Source organism: Antechinus flavipes, chromosome 4, assembly GCF_016432865.1.
Source record: "Antechinus flavipes isolate AdamAnt ecotype Samford, QLD, Australia chromosome 4, AdamAnt_v2, whole genome shotgun sequence".
Taxonomy (NCBI): Eukaryota; Metazoa; Chordata; class Mammalia; order Dasyuromorphia; family Dasyuridae; genus Antechinus; species Antechinus flavipes.
Genome location: NC_067401.1, coordinates 40,168,511 through 40,193,781, shown reverse-complemented (window position 1 = coordinate 40,193,781; position 25,271 = coordinate 40,168,511). Strand labels below are relative to the sequence as shown.

General features: G+C 37.9%; 1 protein-coding gene and 1 long non-coding RNA gene across 6 annotated transcripts; one reads left to right on the top strand and one right to left on the bottom strand.

Moving 5' to 3' along the window:
• The first annotated feature begins 1,471 nt into the window (after positions 1-1,471).
• On the top strand, positions 1,472-25,258 carry PRPF3 (pre-mRNA processing factor 3). 5 transcript variants are annotated; one of them, XM_051992738.1, is made up of 16 exons: positions 1,472-1,582; positions 3,746-3,943; positions 6,300-6,430; positions 8,547-8,693; positions 9,406-9,489; positions 10,170-10,390; positions 12,507-12,813; positions 14,929-15,095; positions 15,599-15,678; positions 16,534-16,677; positions 17,362-17,461; positions 17,660-17,773; positions 18,522-18,640; positions 18,934-19,017; positions 20,217-20,278; positions 22,596-24,049. In XM_051992738.1, exons 2-16 carry the CDS (start codon positions 3,799-3,801, stop codon positions 22,602-22,604), a joined length of 1,914 nt encoding a protein of 637 aa, XP_051848698.1. In that variant the 5' UTR covers positions 1,472-1,582; positions 3,746-3,798; the 3' UTR covers positions 22,605-24,049. The 5 variants fall into 5 exon arrangements, with proteins under 5 accessions (XP_051848698.1, XP_051848694.1, XP_051848697.1 ...); XM_051992734.1 differs by lacking the exon at positions 22,596-24,049 and adding an exon at positions 24,866-25,258 and having other exon boundaries at positions 1,474-1,582; XM_051992737.1 differs by lacking the exons at positions 1,472-1,582; positions 22,596-24,049 and adding exons at positions 1,629-1,721; positions 24,866-25,258.
• LOC127559113 (uncharacterized) lies at positions 23,517-24,870 on the bottom strand. Its single transcript, XR_007953066.1, has 2 exons — positions 24,568-24,870; positions 23,517-24,025 (listed from the first exon to the last, which is right to left on the bottom strand). It is a non-coding gene; the product is annotated as an uncharacterized LOC127559113 (long non-coding RNA).
• Positions 25,259-25,271: the final 13 nt, after the last annotated feature.

The window sequence follows — 25,271 nt, the reverse complement described above, 5'->3', positions numbered from 1 at the left end:
CAGTTCACAAGGATTCAACTGTCATCTCTATAGAGATGCCTTTCACATTTACGTGCCTACCCTAATCTCTGTCTTGATTTGTGTTCTTTCAGCTACCTATTAGACAGCTTGAACTGGATTCCCATCAACATCTTAAGCTCAACATGGCTAAAACTGAATTAATAATCTTTTCCTCAATCCTTCCCTTCTTTCTAACTTCCCCATTTCCAGGGATGCCACCATCTTCCTAGTTATCAGAGCTCAGAACTCAGGAGTCATCTTCAACTCCAAACTTTCTCATTCCCCATAGTCAGTCAATTGCCAAGTCTTGTTATCTTTCATTTCTTGACAACCCCTTCTCTCTGGCACTGCGCTCGTGCTGGTTCAAGGTCTACTCAACTTATATCTGGACTACTGCAATAACCTGCTAGTGGGTTAACCTGCCACAAGTCTCTCCTTTTCCCTTCCATTTCATCATCTTTTCAGCTGCCATACTGGCTTTTCTACTGCACAAATATGTTCATGGCTCCAGTTTGCCTCCCAGGATCAATTTTAAAAATCCCTCCATTTGTCTTATACGAGGTCCTCTAACCTGACCCCTTCCTTTCTGTACCACTCCCTCACCAGGTACTGTGCAATCTAAGCCAATTTACAGTTTGTCCAATAGGATAATCCATTTTCCACTTAAGCAGTTACAGTAACTCTCATCTCTGCCTCCCAGCTTCCCTGGGTCTCATTTAAATGCCACCTTCAAGAAACCCTTCCTAAACCTCCTTAATGCTAGAGTCTTCCCTCCATTGATTCATTCTGTCCACTGTGTATTTGCACATGGCTGTTTGCGTCTTTTCTTCCCCCACTGGATTACGAGCTGCTTGACAGTAGGGGCTTCTTTCAGCCCCTCTTTCAGCGTCTAGTCCTTAGGCGGAGCTCATTCGGAGTTTCGGGGTGCTGCACAGTCCCGTGAGTCAGGCGGTGCTAGCCTGAGTGCCAGTAGCTTCTTGGTCTCAGTAACTTCACTTTAAAGACGAGGAGGAATTGAATCACATCCCCCGAGACCAGCTCGGTGCTCTCCCTCTTCTGCAGCCATCATGTACTACCGCGTACCTCCAAGCTGGGTCAGTAGCTGCATCGCGACTGGAAGCCTGCTTTCATTAGTCGCGCTTTCTTAGTGACCAGCAGCAAGTCGGAGCTTACTGAACACTCGCGGAATTGGTCTCGGGATTGAGAGCGCAGAAAGCTCATCTACAAGTTCACCTGCCCCTCTCACATAATACACTCCCTATACAAGGGAAACATCGGTCGGCTCTACTTCCGTTTCCGGAAGCACGAACTTCCGATTTTTCCTGCGGGGTAATGGTGGGCAGATACTCCTGGCAATCGGAAGTCTTTCAGCCTTCGATATTACAGTACGCCTGCGCTGCCGCGGGTGGGCGAGCGAGCGAGTCTACCTGCATTACTTGGGCTCTCCCCTGTCACGTGCCAGGGGCGCCGGGCGGGAAGCCGCGTGGCGGAGGCAGCGGTAACGACGGCAAGCCGTAAGGTCGAGCGACTTCCGGTTCCGGTGTAACGTTCGGGCTCCGTCTCAGGGGCTGAAGTTTGTGAGGTGAGTAGCGGGCTCGGGCCCGGTGGGGCTGGCCATGGAGCCTGGGGGCTCAGTCTTCCAGCCCTGGCCGCCGTCAGAGCAAGATTGGAGGTGGCGGTTCGTTAAGCGAATGTGCCCAACGGAAAGTGGCCAAGGAGAGGTTTCTGAGGAGTAATAGGATGGCGGGGATTGTAGGAAGGAAAAGGGCGGGGGCGGGAAGGGGAAAAAAGGCTCGGGCTGAAGTGAGCTGCCCGGGGAAAACTGAGGGGTTGGGGGGACCGAGCGGTGGGGAGGGACTTGGGTTCAGAGGGAAAGAAGAGCGTGTCTGGAGAAGCATCCCGAGAGGATAAACATAAAATAACTCAGGACTGGAAGCTTCCACTTTAGTATTCATTGGGGGTCTTTCGGCCTTCCCAGTGATGATCTTTGTTATACTTTAAAACTTATTGTCATCTGCCCAGTGGCAGTGTCAAGTTGGAATCCCCAAAGCTAGTTTATGTACCACCCTCAGCCGTTGTTTTTGTTTTTAGATCATATGAGCTAGCATGTGGTGCTGAGGGTTGCGCGTGTTCAGCATCCTGTATAACTTTATATTCCAGTCCTTTAAATGCTACGGATGTGATGATGGTAATGGTTTTTTCTCCTGTAGTTATTTACCAGCGTGCTCTCCATTTAACTTGAACCTCGAGAAGATCCTCTGAGGACAGGCAAACTAGTTCATCTTAATCCCTACTTGACTGGTGGAATACTCAAAGCCAGAGGAATTAAGTTGAGCATTCAGTACTCATGACAACACTACCAGAATCCCTCCCAGTACTATGCATGATAAGTCCCCACTCTTATATGCTCATATACACTCCCTTAGTTAAGGAGTATATATGGTCAAATAGGAGTTTGGGAAAATATAGTCTTTTTCAAACTGTGATCCCTAAGGAGATTGAGCCTGATTGGTGAAAAAAACTGTTTATGAGTTTTCACTCAGCAAGACATAAGTTAGATACTTAAGTTTAGAACATCCTGTATGTGATCTTTCTCCTTTAATTTTATTTTTTCCCTCTATAACCCTTCTATCTTGTTTTATTCCAAATTCAAAACTATAGTTTGGTGGCAATACAGAATGTGAACTTGTACAAGCCTCTTCTGAACTAAAATAATTGAAAGATGTTATTTCTTATAGGAAAATATGTCTTAAGATACTCTAAAGAAGATTGTTTATCTCTAAATGAAGAAAGCTAGTTACATATTGGACAGAAACTTCAGTGTAGTGCTTGAACAGGCTAAATCAAGGAGCAGTTATTTTCTCCTGTGTCCTAAGCATTATATCTATGATCTAGAGAGAGTATATAAAAAAATTAGCTTGTCTCATTGAATAGCTTATGACTTAGCTAGACAAGTTAAAATGTGAATATAGATGACAACCCTGCTTAGTAGAATGTTCAGTGAGAAGGTCTATTGTTCCAAAGAACCCTTAATGGTGTCTATTTTCTCTGCTGAATTAGATGAGAATTAGGAATCTGGAAGGAAAGAACAGTCAGGCAGGAGAGAAAGTGTTCATCCTCAATTACATGATCCTTGCCTGCTAGGTTATGTTCCCTTCAAGCATTTCATCAAAATGGTCTTTCATGTAAACTTGCAGCTTGACAGATTGGTTATGTAGGTTTTAAGTGAAATTGTAGTATGGTGGCATGAAGATAAAAATCTGTAAAAGAATGTCCTTAGAAGTTGTGAGCCATAATATAAAATTGGTGTTTGACCCTACCATAAGTACTTCATGACCCACTGTCCTGTATTAAGATCCTACAGAACAGGATTCTGTAAGAGTGAGGTTAAGGGAGTCCATGCCTGACGGTACAGAATAGCTGATTTTGAATGATTTTTCCAACTATATTTCCACGTTTTGCAATCTGCCAGACTCTAGAAATGTATTAGTATCAAGAAGGAAGCAGCAGAATATCATATTCAATTCAGTTCCCCCAGGATAAGTGTAAGGGATGCTTTCTTTTGGATTTTATTTTCCTAAGTTGTTACCAGGAAGAGGCATTTATCCACAATTGTAGTGAAATAACTTGCCCAGAAGTGTAGGAGATAATCAAGGGAGAAGACCTTTTTGATAAAATAAACATCATCCTGTATTATTTTCAGTGTCCTATTCTTCCCAATCACCTTCTCCTGATTCAATTCTAGGTACTGTGTTGAATATCCAAGGTTGTTTCACTGTCGCTTGTCCCTTCTAAAGAATGGCCCTATCTAAGAGGGAACTGGATGAGCTGAAGCCATGGATCGAGAAGACAGTCAAGAGGGTGTTGGGTTTCTCAGAGCCCACGGTGGTCACAGCAGCATTAAATTGTGTAGGAAAGGGCATGGACAAGAAGAAAGCCGCTGGTATGTATTTTTCTGGGTTCTGTGATTCTCATTCTGACATTAAGGATTGAAATATTTGAAGTGTTTTGGTTAGAGTTAAAAGGCTTTATTTTCCTTGTGATGGGTATTAGGATTTTCTACTTAGTAGTGTCTGTTGAATCTCAGGCTGCCATTCTGCATACTCCAAGGTTGCCTTAGTCATGTATGCTTATGATATATTCTATCTACATAAAATGTTTATATTTAGACAGTTCTTTGCAATGTCTGGGCTAGCTCTCTGGAGGACCTCAGGATCAGTCAAAGTCCTTGGTCTTTAAGAGGAGAAGTGAAGGAGGCAGGCAAGCTACCATGCTACTCTTCAAAGATAGAGTCTGAAGCCTGAAGTCTTCTCTGCTGAGCAGGCTTCGGGAAGAGAGACTCTGACTCCCTCCACCCTCCAATCCTTCCCCACGATTACCTCACCACAGAGTTCCAGCCCTCTATACTTCTTGCTTTATATAAATTTGCATTATGCAAATTCAACTTTAAAGAATTCTGAAAGAAGTACCTATTTCAAAACCCACCTATGTTAACTTTATGATACTACATTTTTCTCTTTTCCATTCCTGCCCCTCAGCTTAGAGGTTCATGCTTCCCTTTCTTCACCATCCCTCCCCCCCCAATACCATCCCCCCAAAAGAAAGAAAAACAGAATAAAAGAATTCTGGAGAGGCAGCCCTGCATGGGATTAGAAACTTGGCCTGAGACCTCTGGTATCAAGAGAGAACACTTTTGCACTTCTCTACCTACCTGTCCAGCTCTGCATGTCTGTCTCCCTTTATCTGGGCATGGGTACCACGTGTCTGTCCCTGACTCATGTGGCACTTATCCTTTTCTGTCTTTGTATTTGGCTTCCCATTTGTCTGCCCTCTCAGTTCTAGCCAGGCCGCTACATGACTGATCTTGGCCCCCACATGCATTTAAACTGTGTATTAGCTCCCTTGCTCCATAGATACATGGTCCCCTACTTGCCTTCCCTTCTCCACATCCACAGGCAAATTCACACTTTGTGTAAAGGTCTGTGGAATGGTCTACTTACATAAAGCAAGTACTACTGTGTGTGTGTGTGTGTGTGTGTGTATGTGTGTGTGTAGTTTTTTCCCCCTGAGGCAATTGGGGTTAAGTGACTTGCTCAGGGTCACAGAGTTAGGACGTGTCTGAAGCCAGATTTGAACTTTGCTTCTGACTTCGGGGCTGGTTCTCTATTTACTACACCACCTAGCTATCCTTTTTCCCTTTTTTTTCCCCCCTGTAATTCTTTTATTAATCTGAAGTCTAATGTAATTAGGAAAGAGAGTTATAATTTTTTTAAAAATCATATATTCCAGAGTCATATAAACATGGATTTTACCTGAAGTCTAATCTAATTAGGAAAGAGAGCTATAATTTTTTAAAAATCATATATTCCAAGGTCATATAAACATGAATTTTACCTAAAGTCTAATGTAATTAGGAAAGAGAGCTATAATTTTTAAAAAATCATATATTCCAAAGTCATATAAACATGGATTTTATCTACCCTTGGTCCCCTCTATATCAGTAATTTTTGACAATGTAGATCATCTTTTAACATAATAGAGGAAACAAAGTTACTTTCAATAAAAATGTATCTCAAGTATCCAGGTTGAAACTAAACCTTATAGAGTTGAAATTTAAAAATTGGAAGCATTGAATTTTGCTAATGATTTGTCTCCCTTGCCAGAAGTCTAGTGCTTACTATTTGAGGGAGATTTGAGTCTCTTCATAGGGTTGGGTGTCCTTTAAGTTTTCTAATAACTTTTTCAAAATTGTGTCATATTTTAAATTTTCTATTATTTTTTGCTTTTGGTTATTGATACAAATTCCTTGTAGCATGTGTGTTTTGTATAATAAATTGTCTGTGTAGGCTATTGGGGGAGTAATAGGAAGGCAAAATTTAGTTAAGCTCTTAAATTGCAGATTTAATTTGTCTAAGTCACATATCCTTATTAATGTAGTATGGAATTCTCTTTTAAAATAGACCAGATTCCCATGATTCTTGGTCATGAAGTAGTTTTTATTTAGAATTCAGGCTGTTTAGCCACTTTCTAGCCCATGAAGACTATAACTTATATTTCTGCCTCACACACTATAAGAAAAACGTGTGTGTACAACATTGCGTTAAAGAGCATTCCACAGAAAAGGTCAAGAAAACTTTTGGATGGAGAATATAGTTTTTATAAACACTCATTTGATTTAGAGGCTTTATATATCATCACTGGGATCACTTCAGTTAGTAAATGATTGGGAGAACCTGTTGTATATATAGAACTATTTTAGACTCTCAGATCTTTCTACTTCTGCCTTTTTTCTTCATCAGATCACTTGAAGCCTTTCCTGGATGATTCTACCCTTCGGTTTGTTGACAAATTGTTTGAGGCAGTGGAAGAGGGCCGTAGTTCTAGACATTCCAAGTCTAGCAGTGACAGAAGTCGAAAACGAGAGTTGAAGGTAGGTTCTGGTTGGCTGATTAAATGGCATGGGAATATTCTCAATGGTAACACTAGCAGTTAAACTTTCTGTGATCACACACGTAGACACAATAGAATTCCTAACATTCAAGAGAAAGGTCTATGCTGTAGAATAGAAAGTGAGTTTGTTTTCATTCCACCTTTGATTCTTATTCTTTATTGTATGGTGGTGAAACATGGAAATATATAATGAGGCAAACACTCCAGAAAATCCACCTTTTATATGCATATTTGTGCAGTAAGACATGGGATTATTGGTATCCATCTCTTTTTACTTTTTTCCTCTCACCACCTCTAATAAATAGCTTCTTTTTCGGGTTTTGTGGTTTTGATTTTTCCCTATTTAGGTCTTAACTTGTTGCCTCTGAATCTAGATCCATTATTTCTTATCTTTGTTACTAGTTTTTAAGGAATTCCTAGTAGACCTTATGGATGGTATTCCTGAAAAATAACTATGATTGAATATGCATCAAGAATCCATAGTTTTGAATAGAACATATTACCAAAGATGATATCTTCAGCTAGGAACACCAGTTTCATTAACATCCTGTATTTTCTACTCCAGCACTTTTTATTTTGGTTTTCATGTAGGTCATAATCCTCTTTCTTTTCATCAGCAATAGGTTAAGTTCTTTTCTTCCTGCTTTTTATTTATTTCTTCTGTAACTCCCATCACAGAATCTCCTCCTTTCTATCCTTCCAAGATATTTTAATATTTTGCTATTTTAGCTATGCCATCAAATTACCAGGTTGTAGAGAAGGATAAGGAATTTTTTCCCAACCCCACAGCAGCCAGGATACAAAGAACTCTAGACAGAGAAATAGGCAGTGAACACCACTTTTCTATGTAGGGTTCTAAAAAAATAGAAGGAATATTGAGAAATTTGAGAAAAATCATAGTTCAATGAGGAGAGAGAACATAGATGTGAGATGCTAAGAGAGATGTAAAATAATTAGTTGTTTTAAAGTACAGTGGAACCCCTTTATGATGGTGATGTTGAGGGACAAAACTTATACTCACCTTATCAGCTATCAGAATTTTAATTTTCATACATTTAGGGACCTGACTGTATCTGTATAAGAGTAGTTTACATTATACTGGGGCTCTACTGTACATATATAAATGCTTAAGATATGCTAGGGTGAATGAAGTGATCAGAGTTGGGTGGGATTAGTCAAAAAGTCTTCCTGGAGGAGATGTTTTAGTAGCTTTATGCTTAAAAAGCCTTGGGACAGAAGTCCCACTTTTGGTCCCCTTAGGTCCCATTCCCACACACTATATATATATTATGGGAGAGTCCTTTCTCTTGAACTGTAGGAATTCCAGGAAGCGCCCGCCCCTGACTGAGGATATGTCCTTGCAAAACACGAGCCCTCCTAGTGAAGAGGGGATGTCACCCAAAGCCTACCACCGGTGTGTACATTTGCTTTTTCCCATTGCCCCTTCCACTTGGCCATTTTTGGCCATGTTAAACTCACCTTGCAAAATAGACAACCAAGTGTCTTTTGTGTGCTGGGCCTTGAACTAAGTGCTGTGGGGAAATACTGAGGAAGAAAGAGCCCTTGCCCTTGAAGAACTCAGATCTATTTGGGGAGCCAGAACACATACACATGGTAAAGAACACATGCCAAGCAGAATGTCAACAAATGCAACTTAATATAGCTCAAATATACATATATGCTTGAGGGTACAAAACAATAATCAGACTGGGGTGAGGTTATTACCAGAGAAGGCTTCCTGAAGGAGGTGAGTGTTGAATAGGATTTTAGGAGTGGTTGGATCCGAGCTGGTGGAGAGGAAGAGAGGGAAGACATTCCAAATGTGGGCAATGGTATTTATAAAGATAGAAATGGAATTTTGCTTGGATCAACTAGATGATCTTTGTAGGAGAGTAATAGAAGGTGGTGAGATGGAGGCGGCAGTTGGTGGAGGTCTTCAAGCCAGGCTTACTCCTGGGTCTTATCAAGTAGCTATCTGCAAGGCTGTGTTATAACCCCCAGGGCAAAGCCACAAACTCTTAATTGGGTTGGGGGGATGATGGCATTCCTTCTCTAAGGATAGAAACAAATCTGTCTCTTATTTTGGGTTCTCCCAGGAGGTGTTTGGTGATGACTCAGAGATATCTAAGGAGTCATCAGGGGTGAAGAAGAGGCGTATACCAAGGTTTGAGGAGGTGGAGGAGGAGCCGGAGGTAATTCCTGGACCACCATCAGAGAGCCCAGGCATGCTGACTAAACTACAGGTTAGTGACAAACATAAGCGGTAAGTAATTTGTGACATGAGAATTGAGGGAACATGGATCCAGAACCAAGCTGGCCTTGAATTGAAATTTTGCTTGGCTACTAAGGAAGTGATGCTTGCCATTGCTGTTCACTGTTCTTTGTAGAATGAAGTATTATAGTCAAGTAGCCAAAAACTACCCAGTACTTGTGGTCCTGGGTGATATGAAAAAATTAAATAACAAAACCTAAAGGTCATATTTAGAACAGGAAATAATGTGCTGTAAGCTCACACTACTAAACATTATATTATTTTAAAATGAAATTGAGCTTTTAACAATAAAAACAGTTTAAAGACATAAAAGAAATTATCCACAGAATTACCTTTGTGGAAAATAATAAATAAAAGCAGTAGCTGTCTTTGATTCTTGAAATTTTAATGTTCCTAGCTTCTTTTGAAAAATAAGACTTCAAAGATGGAGTGTAGAGAAGGGTGGAATCTTGTAAGGGAGAAGTATATGTTATTTGTGCTCTGATCCCAGAAAGAGGCAATTTGGGCGCACCTAGCAAGTGTTAACAAAAAAAATTTCCATCCACATAATTACTTCACCAAATTCTCCACTAACTGAGTTTGAAATTATCAGGGCTCAGCGAGATATTTGAAGTTTCTTTTGATTGGATCTTCTGGAGATGGTAAGAAAGAAGATGATATTAACTACTATACTTTATGTGCAGATCAAACAAATGATGGAGGCAGCCACAAGGCAGATTGAGGAAAGGAAAAAACAGCTGAGCTTCATTAGTCCTCCTACACCTCAGGTATAGTATTCAATCACATTAAAGAGACAGCTGAATCCTTCATTCCAATAATTCAACAAATATTTGTTAAATGCCTATTATTTACATAGTAGTAGTAGTAAGTATTAAATAAGACATAGTTTCTATTTGCATGAAGCTTATAGTCTAGTAAAGGCTACAAAAATAACCAAAACATATGATACTTAATATGTAAAACTGGAACCCACTTAATACTCTTTTAAGGTTTTTGGAGAGGAGGATTTTGGTAATGAGGAACATTGGGAAAGGCTTCTGCTAGACTTCAAGAATAGGTAGAATTTCATTTGAGGAGATGAGGAGGATTCTTTATAGTGGAAGGAGTAAAGGCATGGAGATGAGATAGTACAGAGTGTATAAAGGATATGACTAACCCTGTTTGACTGGATTATTTGTTTTGCTATGAATGGGGTGGGGTTTGAGAAAGCTAGAAAAGTAGAGCATTGCTAGATTGTTCTTTGCATTGCCAAGCTAAGAAGTTATAACTTTGTCAGTAGGCCACTATTGAAGGGTTTGATTACTCTTGGATATAAATGAGGATAATGTAGTAATAGTATGAAGGATGACTTGATGGGAAGAGGTTGTTGAGTCCCCTGTCAAAGTCAGAGAGTCTCTATTTACTCCCTTTCCTTTCAACTTTTTCTCTTTTTCTATACATCCCACAGCCAAAGACTCCTTCTTCCTCACAACCAGAACGACTGCCAATTGGCAATACTATTCAGCCTTCCCAGGCTGCCACCTTTATGAATGATGCCATTGAAAAGGCACGGAAAGCAGCTGAACTACAAGCTCGGATTCAAGCTCAGCTGGCATTGAAACCAGGACTTATTGGCAATGCCAACATGGTTGGATTGGCCAACCTTCATGCTATGGGCATTGCTCCTCCGTGAGTACTGAACTTTCCTTTTGGTCCTTTTGCTGATTTTGAAGATACAGTTGAGAAAAACTTATGGCATTCCTTGACATTATTTCTTCAAAATGACCTAAATTGCTTTTCAAACACTGTTCAGAGATCCATGTAAATGGTGAATAAATGTCTTGAATCTGTCCTTGTATCCTTAAGGGGCAAGGATTATTCTTATTTTACAGATGTAATAACTGAAGTTATAATCATCTGGAAGGTTTCTGAATCAAATTAGAAATCAATTCTTCATTCATTAGTTGACAAAAACTGCTGGGATAATTGGAAATTAGTATGGCAGAAATTAGGCATGGACCCACACTTAACACCATACACCAAGATAAGATCAAAATGGGTCCATGATTTAGGCATAAAGAATGAGATTATAAATAAATTAGAGGAACATAGGATAGTTTATCTCTCAGACTTGTGGAGGAGGAAGAAATTTTTGACCAAAGATGAACTAGAGACCATTATTGATCACAAAATAGAAAATTTTTATTACATCAAATTAAAAAGCCTTTGTATAAACAAAACTAATGCAAACAAGATTAGAAGGGAAGCAACAAATTGGGAAAACATCTTCACAGTTAAAGATTCTGATAAAGACCTTATTTCCAAAATATATAGAGAATTAACTCTAATTTATAAGAAATCAAGCCGTTCTCCAATTGATAAGTGGTCAAAGGATATGAACAATTTTCAGATGATGAAATTGGAACTCTCCACTCATATGAAAGAGTGTTCCAAATCACTATTGATCATAGAAATGCAAATTAAGACAACTCTGAGATACCACTACACACCTGTCAGATTGGCTAAGATGACAGGAAAAAATAATGATGAATGTTGGAGGGGATGCGGGAAAACTGGGATACTGATGTATTGTTGGAGTTGTGAACGAATCCAACCATTTTGGAGAGCAATCTGGAATTATGCCCAAAAAGTTATCAAACTGTGCATACCCTTTGATCCAGCAGTACTACTACTGGGCTTATACCCCAAAGAGATAGTAGAGAAGGGAAAGGGACCTATATGTGCCAAAATGTTTGTGGCAGCCCTTTTTGTAGTGGCTAGAAACTGGAAAATGAATGGATGTCCATCAATTGAAGAATGGTTGGGTAAATTGTGGTATATGAATGTTATGGAATATTATTGTTCTGTAAGAAATAACCAGCAGGATGAATACAGAGAGGCTTGGAGAGACTTACATGAACTGATGATAAGTTAAATGAGCAGAACCAGGAGATCATTATATACTTCAACAATGATACTGTATGAGGATGTATTCTGATGGAAGTGGATTTTTTTGACAAAGAGATCTAACTCAGTTTCAAGTGATCAATGATGGGCAGAAGCAGCTACACCCAAAGAAAGAACACTGGGAAATGAATGTAAACTGTTTGCATTTTTGTTTTTCTTCCCGGGTTATTTCTACCTTCTGAATCCAATTCTCCCTGTGCAACAAGAGAACTGTTCGGTTTTGCATACATATATTGTATCTATGCTGTGCCATATTTAACATGTATAGGACTGCTTGCCATCTGGGGGAGGAGGTAGGAGGAAGGGAGGGGAAAAATCGGAACAGAAGTGAGTGCAAGGGGTAATGTAAAAAAAAAATTACCGTGGCATGGATTCTGTCAATAAAATTTAAAAAAAAAAAAAAAAAAAAAAGGAAAAAAAATCAATTCTTCTTGTCCAGGGCTCATTTCATTAAATAATCTGTTTGAAATCAGACTAGTGTTCTGCACCATCTGAAAAGCTGCTTATCCTAAGCCATCTTGTAATTAATTAAGATCAGTTAATCAGAATTAAGAATCAGTTTTCACCTCTGATTGATCCTAATTAAGTGGCAGAGAGAAACCTTAAGAAATTCCATTTATAAGACAATTAGAATTTCACATAACCAGTCTTTTAAATTAATAGATCCTTTTCTTATAATTTAAATCATATCCCATATTGGAGTGCCCAGTTTGATTAGAACTTTATAATTGAAATATTTCTTAATACTTAGTGAAGATAGCATGAAACATCTTAGAATTTCTTAACTTTGGTCTTCCCTAGAAGATGAAATTATAAATTTCATTTTCCCTCTTCCCAGGAAGGTGGAGCTGAAGGACCAGACGAAACCTACACCCCTTATCCTGGATGAACAAGGCCGAACGGTAGATGCTACAGGCAAAGAGATTGAGTTGACACACCGAATGCCAACACTAAAGGCCAATATTCGGGCTGTGAAGCGGGAACAATTCAAGCAGCAGCTCAAGGAAAAGCCATCAGAGGACATGGAATCTAACACATTTTTTGATCCCCGAGTCTCCATTGCCCCTTCCCAACGCCAGAGGCGAACCTTTAAATTCCACGACAAGGGCAAATTTGAAAAGATTGCCCAGAGATTACGGACAAAGGTAACTTGGTAATCAAAGATTGGAAATGGTTAGGAAACTAGCAGAAAGGAAATTAGACAGAACGTTTATAATATAGATACTACTAAGTTTTCGTTTATCATAGATTTATTTTATGTTGGATTCAGTTTAATTAACTTCCCATTAAGCTGGCTTTAAATTGAGTTTGCATTCTCTAAGAACATACTATTTGATGAGGTTAAGATGCAAGATTACATACAGCTCAAATGGGAGAAGCTAACCTAAGATTAAAATTTGCTTCAGATATCTGCATGATGTAGATAATTGAAAATTATAAATTGCATAAATTATTTCCCCTTTTTCTGCCCTTCATGAATTTTCATGGGAATTTTTGCCTGAACATCATTGCCCTAATTCAATAAGAATTTATTCCAAGGTGGGCATGGTGTTGGCACTAAAAACATACAAAATAAAACTTTCTATCCTCAGATAGTTTACCTTTTGCTGAGGAAAGGGGAGGACAGTCTATACAAATATAAATAAATATAAAACATATAAAAAGCAATTTCCAGGGGGATGACACTATCTTAATATAGAGAGCAGTTTGTTAATAATAGATTCCCAAACGCACATTGGCAAGATAGAAATGAGTTGGGAAGAGGCATGGGGATACTATAACTTGAAATGAGGGATTGATAGAAAAGGGAGCTTCAGCTGTTCTACAACTCTTCATTCTGAGTCGAATTTTAGATCAGTAAATTGTCATATCCTTCACAGTAACAAAAGTAATACTGATTTGGTTTTCACTTCCTGAGAAAGAGGTAGAATGGGGTGGTAGGGAAAAATTGAAGTATATGTGTACAGTAGCAGAAGAGCAGTCGTCACTCCTTGGTCTCCCTGAGTAGTCAAGATTTGGGTCAATGGAGTTCTAAAACCAGACTTAATAGAAAAAGGAACAAAACATACTTGAAGTACTCAAACTTAGTCAAGTTAGCCCTACCAGGACCTATTCCTTTGTGTCTTCCCAACGTTGGGGCTCTGTTGTAACCAAATATTAAAGCTATGTTGAAATGAATAAAATTTTGATCAGAGTTGAGTGGCATTTTTGAGAAGTCTTCTTGAAGGAGGTGATTTAATAGCTTTATATTTAGATAGTCCTGAGATAGGCAGGCTCTCCCCATTGTCCCTATTAGGTAAATCCTTTTTCCTAAACTGTTGTAATGTTTAAAGAGGCTATGGAAAAATCATTGGATTCATTGTCATAGGCTAGTTGAAAGCTTATTTACTATCTATATCTTTGAGCCTTAATTTCCTTATCTTTTAAATGAGAGTGATGGATTATCTTTTGAATGTAGATCTAAATCCCTGATGCCTCCCACTACTTGCTTTAGAGGCTGGGAAAGAGAAGACATGACTAGTTTTCTCCTGAATCCGGATCTCAAAAGGGGTTTTGGGGGGAGGGTTTTTTGGTCATTCATTCAACAACCATCAAAAGACCTCTTGTAATGTGTTTAATGGGTTAATGATTAGAAGCATTTTCAGGGACAGATCTTTCCTCATGTTTCAGGTGTTTAATGCCCTATGAATTTCAATATTAGAATTTTTCAAGGTTCTGGAAGGCAACCGGTGAATAAATGTAGTATGCAATGCCTAATGTAGATTTAATCACTACCTCTTATACTGATACACCCAAGCCTGCAGAACTCTTTAAAATAATAATGTCTGACAAACTATTTTATTCATTTTAGTGAAATGTGCTGCTTCAAAGTCAGTGGCATTTTCCCACTGTCTCCAAAGGACTTCAACCCTTTCTGTAATGACTTTTATCTGGCATCTGTTAGATGCCAGGTACATTAGAACAACAATACATGGTGGGAACATAGTAGTACAATAATGTTTAGAGCATTCAGCTACTTCTGGGGCATGTAGCCTAGGGAGGAACCTTGAAATCACCAAGTCAGAGAGTAGGCTTTTGATCTTCCTCTTCTGTGAGTTTGTGGTCATCTCTTTCCTTGAATCTTCAGAATATACTAACATAAGCCAGATGATAGTGAAAAGATAGTTCAAGAAATGGAATGTTTTTAAAAGCAGGCTTCTTTCACCTCCTGAATTACTATGACTCCAGCTTCCCTTGCATCTGTGTTTTCTGATTCTCAGGCTCAACTAGAGAAGCTGCAGGCAGAGATCTCACAGGCAGCACGAAAAACTGGCATCCATACTTCAACCAAGCTGGCACTCATCGCTCCCAAAAAAGAACTAAAAGAAGGAGACATTCCTGATATTGAATGGTGGGACTCCTACATTATCCCCAACGGTTTTGACCCGTGAGTTTATTATTTAACATCCTTGATATATAATGTACATGGGGAACTTGAGACATGTGGGGGGAAAAAAACTGGAAAGCATACATTTAAGGATGATGATAAAAACAATTTGTAAATTCATTTGTATTATAGCAGTCAACATTCATTTTGGCCATGGACAGAAAATAGCTTAGGTATTCTGAAGCTGTAGATAAAAATACTTTGAGTTTTTCAACCTATTTTCAAATTATTCGATTAATAACCTAATAGTAAATTCAAACTAGTTTTTAAATACAATTAATTCCATAATACACTTAGATATGTAGATGTCAAATTCTGATAGCCATTGGAAGTCTACAAGGAGAATGGTGTGATCCATAGATTATATAATGAACTCGTAAATATTAAAGAGATTCTTTAGTGAATTCAAGGGAAGTCTTAGGGAATCCCACTTCTTTGAGATCATCATTCACATATCCTTGTTTTTTGGTTTTTTTTTGTTTTTTTTCTTTCCCTAATTCTAGTACAGGGGAAGCTCCCAAGAAAGAAGACTATTTTGGGATAACAAACCTTGTAGAACATCCAGCCCAGCTAAATCCTCCAGGTAAAGTGTGATTCTTTAACCCGTCAGCAATGAGTTCCTTTTCTCATCTCCCTAATTTTATAATCTGATTGTAGAGAGAGATTAATTAGTATGATAATCTTTGCATTTAGGCTTTCTAGCTTTGCTTTAGATGAAATTTAGGTATTGATTTTAGATCTCTGAATGTTAGCTATAGTGGTTTATTCTGGTAGGGACTCTACTATCCATATTTTGTGGGTTTGTCTGGGGGGGAAGTCCATTTGTTGAACATGTCTTTGTACTAAAAACTCCAAGCTCAGTTTTTCCAGAACTTAAACTCATTCTGCATAGATCTCCATTAGTTTTCTACTTTTCTTTCCTCCTGTTTTTTGTTTTACATGATCAGGCTTGGAAATATAGGGCTTGAAGTTTCTTAAGATCATCTAGATCATCTCTCTTTTACTGATTAAGAAACTCATGTCCTGAGATTATAGGATTGTATGATTAAAAACTAGTACACTGTATTTTGCAAGGTCTATCCCTAATTGTCCTTCAGGGAGTCCGTTAAAGTTGGGTGTTCAGCTTGATTTAATCTGGTTTTTTCTAATTACTTTTAATGTGAGTCATCTAGACTTTAAAAGCAGAATTTTAATTTTTTGGTTTTTTAAGGGAGAATAAGAAGCTTGCAGATACCCAATATTGAGCACTGCAGCACTTACATCCTCCTTTCTCCTGCCCTAAAAGGCAGGATTATCTCTTATTATCAGTTGCATTCAGCATTCTCTCAGTTGAAAGACATTTCAGCCCCCTTCACAGGCTTTTACTGTTTTAAATTAATACTGACCCCTCTAATCTGCGCCCTCCCTACCCCTTCCCCCCCTTACATTTTTTTAATAGTGGATAGTGACACACCAGTGACACTGGGGGTGTACCTCACCAAAAAGGAACAGAAAAAACTGAGGAGGCAGACCCGGAGGGAAGCCCAGAAGGAGCTGCAAGAGAAAGTCCGGCTGGGTCTGATGCCTCCTCCTGAACCCAAAGGTGAGAAGTCTTAGCGTAAGAGGGAGGAGAATGATGGCATGAATTCTTTTATCTTGGGAATTTTTAGTATTTCTTCTTAGTCTTGACTTTTATTAGAGCACTTCTAAGTATGTATAGGAAATCATATTATGCAAGATTATATTCCCTTTTTTCCTTTTCCTTTCTCTTCCAAGTTTCACAATTAATGGGTGGGTTTATTTAAGTAACTTAATACTTATTTTCCAGCTATTTAAAGGTCTTTGTTATGAGTTGTTTGCAAATGTTATGTATTATATTGAGTTTTTAGGAGGAAAAAGTGCTTTAGAAATTCAATAAGGAGAATATCCAAGTTATCCTGGAGGCTGCTGCTCTCTTTACATGTTTTGCCAGGAAAGGAGGGTCTTTCATACAAAGAGGCACATCTTTGATAGCATTTTTCAGTCTAACTCAAGATTCAGTACATGGAAAGAGAAAAATCTTCAATACATACTCAGTATTCCATATTATGTAAATTGCAGTATATTAGTTCAGTGTTAATTTGTAAATAAGCTGAGGAAATGGAGAGGGGAAAATTAAGCATTTGTCAAGGAATGCTTTTTCAATTAATTTAAATAATGTTGACAATATAGATTAGAAGAGAGATAGAAAGGCTGTTCCAGCTAAGGAAATGACTCCTGATCAACACTGTTTTTGTCTCTGGTACAGTAAGAATTTCCAATTTGATGAGAGTATTAGGCACAGAAGCTGTTCAAGATCCCACAAAAGTGGAAGCTCATGTCAGAGCCCAGATGGCAAAAAGACAGAAGTAAGTGCCCTGGAACAAAGTGGGGACCTAGGGCAGGGTTCTTTTTAAAACTGTGGGATAGAAAGTTGAATTTTGACCTCCCTTGGGGGATTGGTATACAGAGGAGGGGAGAGTCCTCTGTTGCTCTCTCTTTCCCTCAGCACTGCTTCTGATCTTCAATGCCTTTCTTACTTGTGGATGTCCTTCCTGTCACGACAGAGCGCATGAAGAGGCCAATGCTGCCCGAAAACTAACAGCAGAACAGAGAAAGGTCAAGAAAATTAAAAAGCTAAAAGAAGACATTTCACAGGGGGTACACATATCCGTATTTAGGTACGTGTCTTTGCTGGACCAGTGTCGCCCACATAAATGTCAAAATAGTATGACAAGCCAGCGCTTGGGGCAGTTGGTACAGTCCACAAAGCTTTCCTAACACCAACCCCTTCTCTCTAGTGTTAAATAAAATTAGGAGATTAAGAACTTTAACAGGAGTGGGATCTGACCTGGAAGTAAAATTTATGTTGTGATTTTAAATTCTTCTTGCCAATATAGTAAAGTCAGTTTTTTTCCTTTGACTTTGGGTCAATGAGTCAGTACTAACCTCTAAGTTGAATAAACGAACCTCTTCAGACCAACTGATAAACTCAGGCTGCTCATCTTTTTTAGAAGTTAATATTTCTGATTTCATTTCACGTAGAGCAACTTTCAACACAGTGCTGATAGCCCTCTTTCCCTCACCTCCATATTGATTTGTCTTGTTCTACTATTTAGCTATACAGCTATACATTGCAGTTATACTCTTACTTTAAAATTTATTTCCACCTTGTCAAGAAATATTTATTGAGTACCTTTTGTTTCTAGGGATTGTTAAGTGATGTGGGAGGGATAGATATATAAAACAGTTGAAATACTTTTTTAGAGTCCATTAATTGTGCCATTTAAATAAATAGCTTTCCATCTACAGAGACAAAAAGTGTTTTGTTTTTGAGAAATTTGGAAAAATATGTATCTGAAGATTTTCCACTCCATTATTTGTAAACACTTAAGTTAAAATACATAATCACACTTTCCCTGTCTCCAGAGTACGAAATTTGAGCAACCCAGCCAAGAAGTTCAAGATTGAAGCCAATGCTGGGCAGCTGTACCTTTCAGGGGTGGTTGTGCTTCACAAGGATGTCAACGTTGTGGTGGTAGAAGGGGGTGAGTTTGGGTTAAGGGGAAAAATCAAAGGAGTATACCTAGAATCTTGAAACCTTAGATTGGGGATGGAGTGAAGTATTTTAGAGGCATATTCTGGATTGAGACCCTATCTCTTGGTATTCTGGGAGTAAAAGATGCACAGCTTAAATTAGTATCTATAAGAGTTGTACCAATCATCACATTAAAAATTCTAGACATCACATGGGCTCAGAGGGTCTGTTTCCACTTTTCCTAGTCTAAATCTGGAGGGGAAAGAGGGGGGAAAATGTTATCTCCTTCTTTTGTCTTTGTAGGCCCTAAGGCACAGAAAAAATTCAAGCGTCTAATGCTGCACCGGATAAAATGGGATGAACAGACATCTAACACGAAGGGAGATGGTGAATGGGGGTTAGAGGGGTAAATGGGAGGGATGGGGTGGGGGGGGGAGATTGGGAGAAGTGGGGTAAGGTTGAGCATTACATCTCGCTATTTTTTATACTGCTAATACTGGATGGAATATTAATTTGGGGAAAGAGTTATTCCTAGTATCATAACCATTCGTGGCATTTTTCTCACATATATAATTAACCTAATTATCTGTCTGGTCTTCAAGGATCTTCCACCACTTGATTCTTCCCTTCTTGCTAACCATATATTGCATCTGCCAGAGCACTCTGCTTTAATTACACATGGATACTATTTATCCTCCTGCAGTTTTCTGTCCATTAATTCATGGCCCTGTGTATGTGCCTCTTGGGCCTTGGAATGTTTTGCCTTTCCACAACTTTTTTTTTTTTAATCACATGGTAATATTCTATTAAAGTACAAGTTCCCTAAGAATAGAAAATATTTTCTATATCATAGAGTAAGTATGGTATAGTTGAAAGAATGCTGGAAGTTGAGATGAACCTGGATGTCATATTGCCTCTCAGACATCACTGAGTAAATCACTTAACCACTCTAAGGCTCAGTTTCCTCATTTGTAAAATGGAAATAATACTTAAGGTTGTTACAATGATCAAATTAGACATATGTCTAATGGGCTTTGTCAGTCAAAATACTATATTGATGTTTCAACTATTTTTATTTTTTGTGCCAAGTACAAAATTTCTTAATTTGACTTGTTAAAAGTCCTTACTTATTTGGAGCTTCCAATTCAATTTATGGACAGTACTGTATAGAACTTACATGGTGACATTTGATGATAATAGCAATAGCTAGCATTTATATAGTGCTTCAAAGTTTGCAAAAGCACTTTACAAATATCTCATTTTATCTTCACAAACCTGGGAGATAGGTGCTGTTATCCTCATCTTAAGAGATGAGGAAACTGACACTGAGAGGGATTAAGCAACTTGTCCAGTGTCACGTAACTAGTAAGTATCTAGGCTGAATTTGTACTCATATCTTCATGACTTGAGATCTAATGCTTCATCACACTGTGCCACATACAGGAGAAGAGGGAGCATTTAGATATGGGTGTCTTGAATATTTTTAAAAGGTGATATGAAGCTGGAGGGAGGTTTTAACTGCATTTTGTAAAACTGTATATTTGACTCTAGAGCCAGATTTAATTAACCGTATCTGTCTTTTCTAGATGATGATGAATCTGATGAGGAGGCTGTGAAAAAAACCAATAAGTGTGCATTGGTCTGGGAGGTAGGTGGGCTTTCTAGTACCTTTTTTTTTTTTTTTTTTAATACCAAAGCAGAAGAAATTTGTGTCAGAAAGTAAAAATTCTAATCGGTTCTAAATTGTGTTACAAGTGAGGAAGTATTACATTAAAGTCATTAGTCTTTGATAGTTCAATGGAACTCTTGTTTTGTTGATGTATATACTATACCTCATCCTCTTGAAAACTTCCAGGACAGATTTGGGGTTACTTACTGTGGAAGGCCCAGATTCATTGTTCCATTGTTCCTCTAGATTTCTTTACACTGTGTGAGCCTCGGGTAGAGTACAATAGCCTTTTACTCATTATTTCTAGCTCTCACTGCAAGACTAGTCCAGCTTCATTTCTCAATGTATTTTCTTAACATGTCTTATAGCATTTTTCCTGGGCAATTTTTAATTGATTATATTATATTTTACTCAAGTCTGTTATCTGTTTCTATTGGGAATCTGAAATTTTTATTCTTCAGATATTGTGGTCCATGTTTTCCAATTATATAGCATTGGCAGAAGGTTGGTGTTAAAAGATGAATGTTTGTTTCAAGGATTAGATTTGGGTCATTTAAAGAAGCATTATTCGGGAGCAGCTAGGTGGCAGAGTGAATAGAGCACCAGCCTTGAAGTCAGGAGAACCTGAGTTCAAATGTGACCTCAGACACTTAACACTTCCTAGTTGTATGACCACCCCCCACCCTCCGGCAAGTCATTTAACCCCAGTTGTCTCAGGGGAAAAAAATCCAACCATTATTCACTTTTCCAAAGATAAATTCTGTTTAATTCTGAGGCTAGTTAATTTGTCCTATCTCCAGCCTTTGACCAAGATATATACTCATGTATCAGGTGTATGACCTATCAATCTACCTGCCTCTCATAGCCTGTATAAAAGTCATTATTCAAATATCTTTTTTCCCATATAGAGAAGTAGGCCAAATTCTTTACAGTAATAATGGTTCTCATTCAGGAGGCTGTGAAGTGTTCTGGGGCTACATATAATACAATGCCATCTACAAAGAAGATCATTTAAAAGTACGTCATCTATGGAGAATTCCTCTTCCTTTTGGACTCTGTTAAGCAACCTCCACAAGAGTAGCAAATGCCTGTTGGCAAGCAAACTTTGTGTTTTGAGTCTTATTTGATATTGTGGGCAGTGAGTTCTCTCTTACATCTTTCATCTTGTGTGATTTTGATATGTGCACAGGAAACATTTTAATTAAGGAGAGCTTTTAAAGTAGCATTTTGCTCTACCAACTATTAACAATTAGCAAACGTTGCTTGAAGTAGAATCTTCTATTTTCTATACTAGAGATGTCAAACTTGTCCCACACTACTCCCAAGTAGACTTGAACCAGATAAAATGCAGTGGGGAACTGTTTTACAAAATAAAAGAGCATTAGAACATAGGTAGTGTAATTGATGGTTTTCTAAGCCAATATGTGGCCCCCAGGAATCAGTTTCCATTTGAGTTTGACATCACTGGTCTCTATCTTACAGACTATAAAGATGATCTCCTTTAAAATAACCTTTGTGAAACAAAATGTTTCATACTGTCATCAAATATGTCTTAGATATGTGTATAGATTATTCTGAAAAAAATATCTTTTCACATATGAATCAGTAGTTATTGAGGTGTTTCCAGTTTATTTTTTCAAGAGCCACTATATTTACTTTTTTATTTATCTGCCACTCTCACTTCTTACCTACTACCTACAATTTAAGAAAGTTAAACAAGGGGGGAAAAGTTCTTTAAATTCCTCAATACCAAAACCAGTTAGCCATGTACATGCTCTTTAGGTTCATCAGCTCTATCAGGAGGTAAATGGGATGTTTTATCTAATTTTTTTTTTTTTTTTACTCACAGCTTATTGTGTTAATCAGAGTTCTGAAGTAATTCAAGTTTTTCTCTATTATATTATCATTCTATAAATTTGTTTTCTTCGTTCTGCTCACTTTGCTCTATATCAATTCATAAGGGTCTAATTAATTTTCCCTGAAATTATTAAGATACCTTTATATTCATATATCACAACTTATTTCCTTAATTTTCTCTTAGTTTCCAATTTGGGGCTCTCACACAAATATCTGCTAAAAAATATTTTTGTTCACATAGGCCTTTTTCCCTCTCTCTTTTATTTTTTTAGAATATATATTAGGCCTAGTATAGCTGGGTCAAAGGGTATGCATGGTGTTTCTGAGTAAAGTTCAAAATTCCTTTCTAGAAAGTCTGAACATCTCCAAGAGTATACCATTCTCTCATAGTCAACAAGTTGAAGACATTTGTCATTTTCTGTTTTTGTCATTTTGATAGCCTCCATGAGGAAGTCAGGAAGAGCATGGAAGACAGATTGTGCAAAAGCAAGGAGGTGGACGATGGAGTGTTGTATATGAGAAACAGCAGAGGAGTCAGTTTTGTTGGAACTTGTCTGAAGGGGAGTAATGTGAAATCACTCTAAAAGGATAGGTTGCATCTGTATTGTGAAGCATTTAAAATGCCAATCAAATTGACATTTTATCTTAGAGGATTTAATGAACCACTGAAACTTCTTGAGCAAAGGAGTCAGATTTTTGCTTTAGGAATATCAATTTGGCAGCTGTGTAGAGGATATATTACTGTAAAAGGGAGATAGGAAAATAAATTGGCAGGCTATTACAATAATCCACTTGAGAAGAAATGAGATCCTGAACAGTTGGAGAGAAGAGGATGGTTCAAGAGATGTTGTGAATACAACTGAGTAAATGTTTAGATATGGATGAGATGAAAGTAAAGAGTAAAAGATGACAGATAGTAAATTTGACATGGAAAAATGTCATTGACAGAAATAGAAATTTTGAAGAAGCTCTTGAGTTTTGAAGAAAAAGATACTGAATATGAGGTATTAAGCAAATAATTGATCATGCAGATTGGAGTTCAGGAGAGAGGAAGGCTGGATATGGAGATTTGAGAGTCATCTGTATTGATAAAATATGGCAGTTGATGAGATTTCAAAAAAACTGTGGACAATCTTGGCATATGCTTATACTTAGCAAATAGAAGATGATTGCCAACAAAGGAAATCAAAGGAGTAGTTAAGACAGGTAGAAAGAAAACTAATACCAAAAAAAATCGGGGGGAGAGAGGATATAGGAAGGAAGAAATAATTACCTTTATAGCCTGGTCAAAAAAGATAGTTAAGCATTGTTGGTAAAGAAAAGAGTAGTTTTAGTCAAGATTGAAAGCTCAATTACAAGGTTACAGGAGTAATTTGCATTTTATTTTGAGATGCATAGTAACTTTTTTTCTCAGCAGTGTCTTAATTATTTAATTATTAAAGTGAATTATTTGATTACATACCAACCAGATTTCTACTAAAAGGTGTATTCCATGCATATTAATATCGTACAAAATTCCTTGATGTATGCAACAAGAGAAATATCTTCGTTGAAGAATTTTCTTATTACTATCAGTTGAGTCATAAAACAGGTAAATGTGCTCCTGGCCCCTTTCTTCGAAAATTTCCAACAAAGACTGATAAAGGCTTTCATTTACTTCTGTTTTTGCAAGATATTTTGCTGATTGCATCAAACTCCAGAACACTTCAAAACATCCATGAGATTCCAAAAAAATTTCAAAGGGTTTGGCCTAATTTACAGCTGAATGAAGAATGCCTAATGTCTAGAAATGCAGTTGACTCAACAATCCGTTGAGCTGATCCATTGATAGATGTTGGACAGTTTCTACAGATGGATAGTGAGCTACGCCTAGAATTAAATAAGAGGAAGAGACAAGGCTGAATTATATTTAGGAAATTCCCAGTGCTTTAAACAATCTCAAGCTAACTCTGAAACAAAAAACAGTTTTAAATGCCATTATAATAATATTAATGTTTATGTAACACTTTAAAGTTTTGTCATGTGTGCAACTTAGGGAATACCAACAGTATCTGAAAAATCAAAATTGTGAGTCTCTTAAAAGACAATAGATAGAAGCACGTTGAAACAATTAAGATACAAAATTTTGTCAGTTAATAACTGCATGTAAAATGCAGCATAAAATATATTGCTGAAAATACATATGACCAGAAACAGAGGTGGGCTTGTTATGTAATGAGTAAAGACTGGCCTATGAACAGCCTCACTGGATATTGCCAGACTAAAAAAAAGCCTTGAAGGAAAAAACCCAAACACCTTTAGTGAATCCCCAGTCCCTTCTTTCTCCTTACCTCCGTTTTGGAGGATTTATAGAAGTACCCAGATAAGTAACCCAAGAAGAGATTGATTTTCACAGTTTAAAAACTACTCACATGAGTGGGGTCAAAGATCCATTGAGATTAAAATAAGTAGCATCGAGAAGATATGTTCAGTAGGAAAATCCATCCAAGGATTGAAAATCGCTTTGTCTTCAAGATATATTAAAAATCGCTTTGTCTTCAAGAGATAATTAAGAGTTGACTATACTTCATTAGCAAAAGAAAGATGGGACAGAAGAAAGGGGAGACTTTTTGGTTATTTACTTTTCTGAATGTCTCCCAATTGATATGTTATGAAAAACTGAAGTCTTGGTTTTCTTTTCTGTCTGTTGCTCCCTGCCTCTTTTCCCAGGGCACAGCCAAAGATCGGAGTTTTGGAGAAATGAAGTTCAAACAATGCCCCACAGAGAACATGGCCAGGGAGCATTTCAAAAAGCATGGGGCTGAACATTACTGGGACCTTGCACTGAGTGAGTCTGTGTTGGAGTCCACAGACTGAGACAACTACAGTCCCCACCCATTCCTTTCCACTGCCTTTGTCCCTCCAGCTTTCCTTTATTCCTTCACCCCAATCTGTGTCTGTGTGCACACATGCACACATGTGCGTGTACATGTGTGAGAGAGATCTCCAGAAATTACCAGACAGTACTGTGGGACTGAGGAAGAATTGCTGCTTTGTTCCCAGTCAGTCTGGTGCTGCCTTCCTTTCCCTTTCTGTGCATATGATTAAAGAATTATTTTTAAACCTGGTATGGCAT

Coding starts and splice junctions, on each gene's coding strand:
- PRPF3 (XM_051992734.1), top strand. CDS start 3,799: ATGGCCCTATCTAAGAGGGAACTGGATGAGCTGAAGCCATGGATCGAG. Junction 15,679..16,533: donor AGCCCAGCTAAATCCTCCAG/GTAAAGTGTGAT, acceptor TTTTTTTAATAG/TGGATAGTGACACACCAGTG. Junction 16,678..17,361: donor GCCTCCTCCTGAACCCAAAG/GTGAGAAGTCTT, acceptor TCTCTGGTACAG/TAAGAATTTCCAATTTGATG.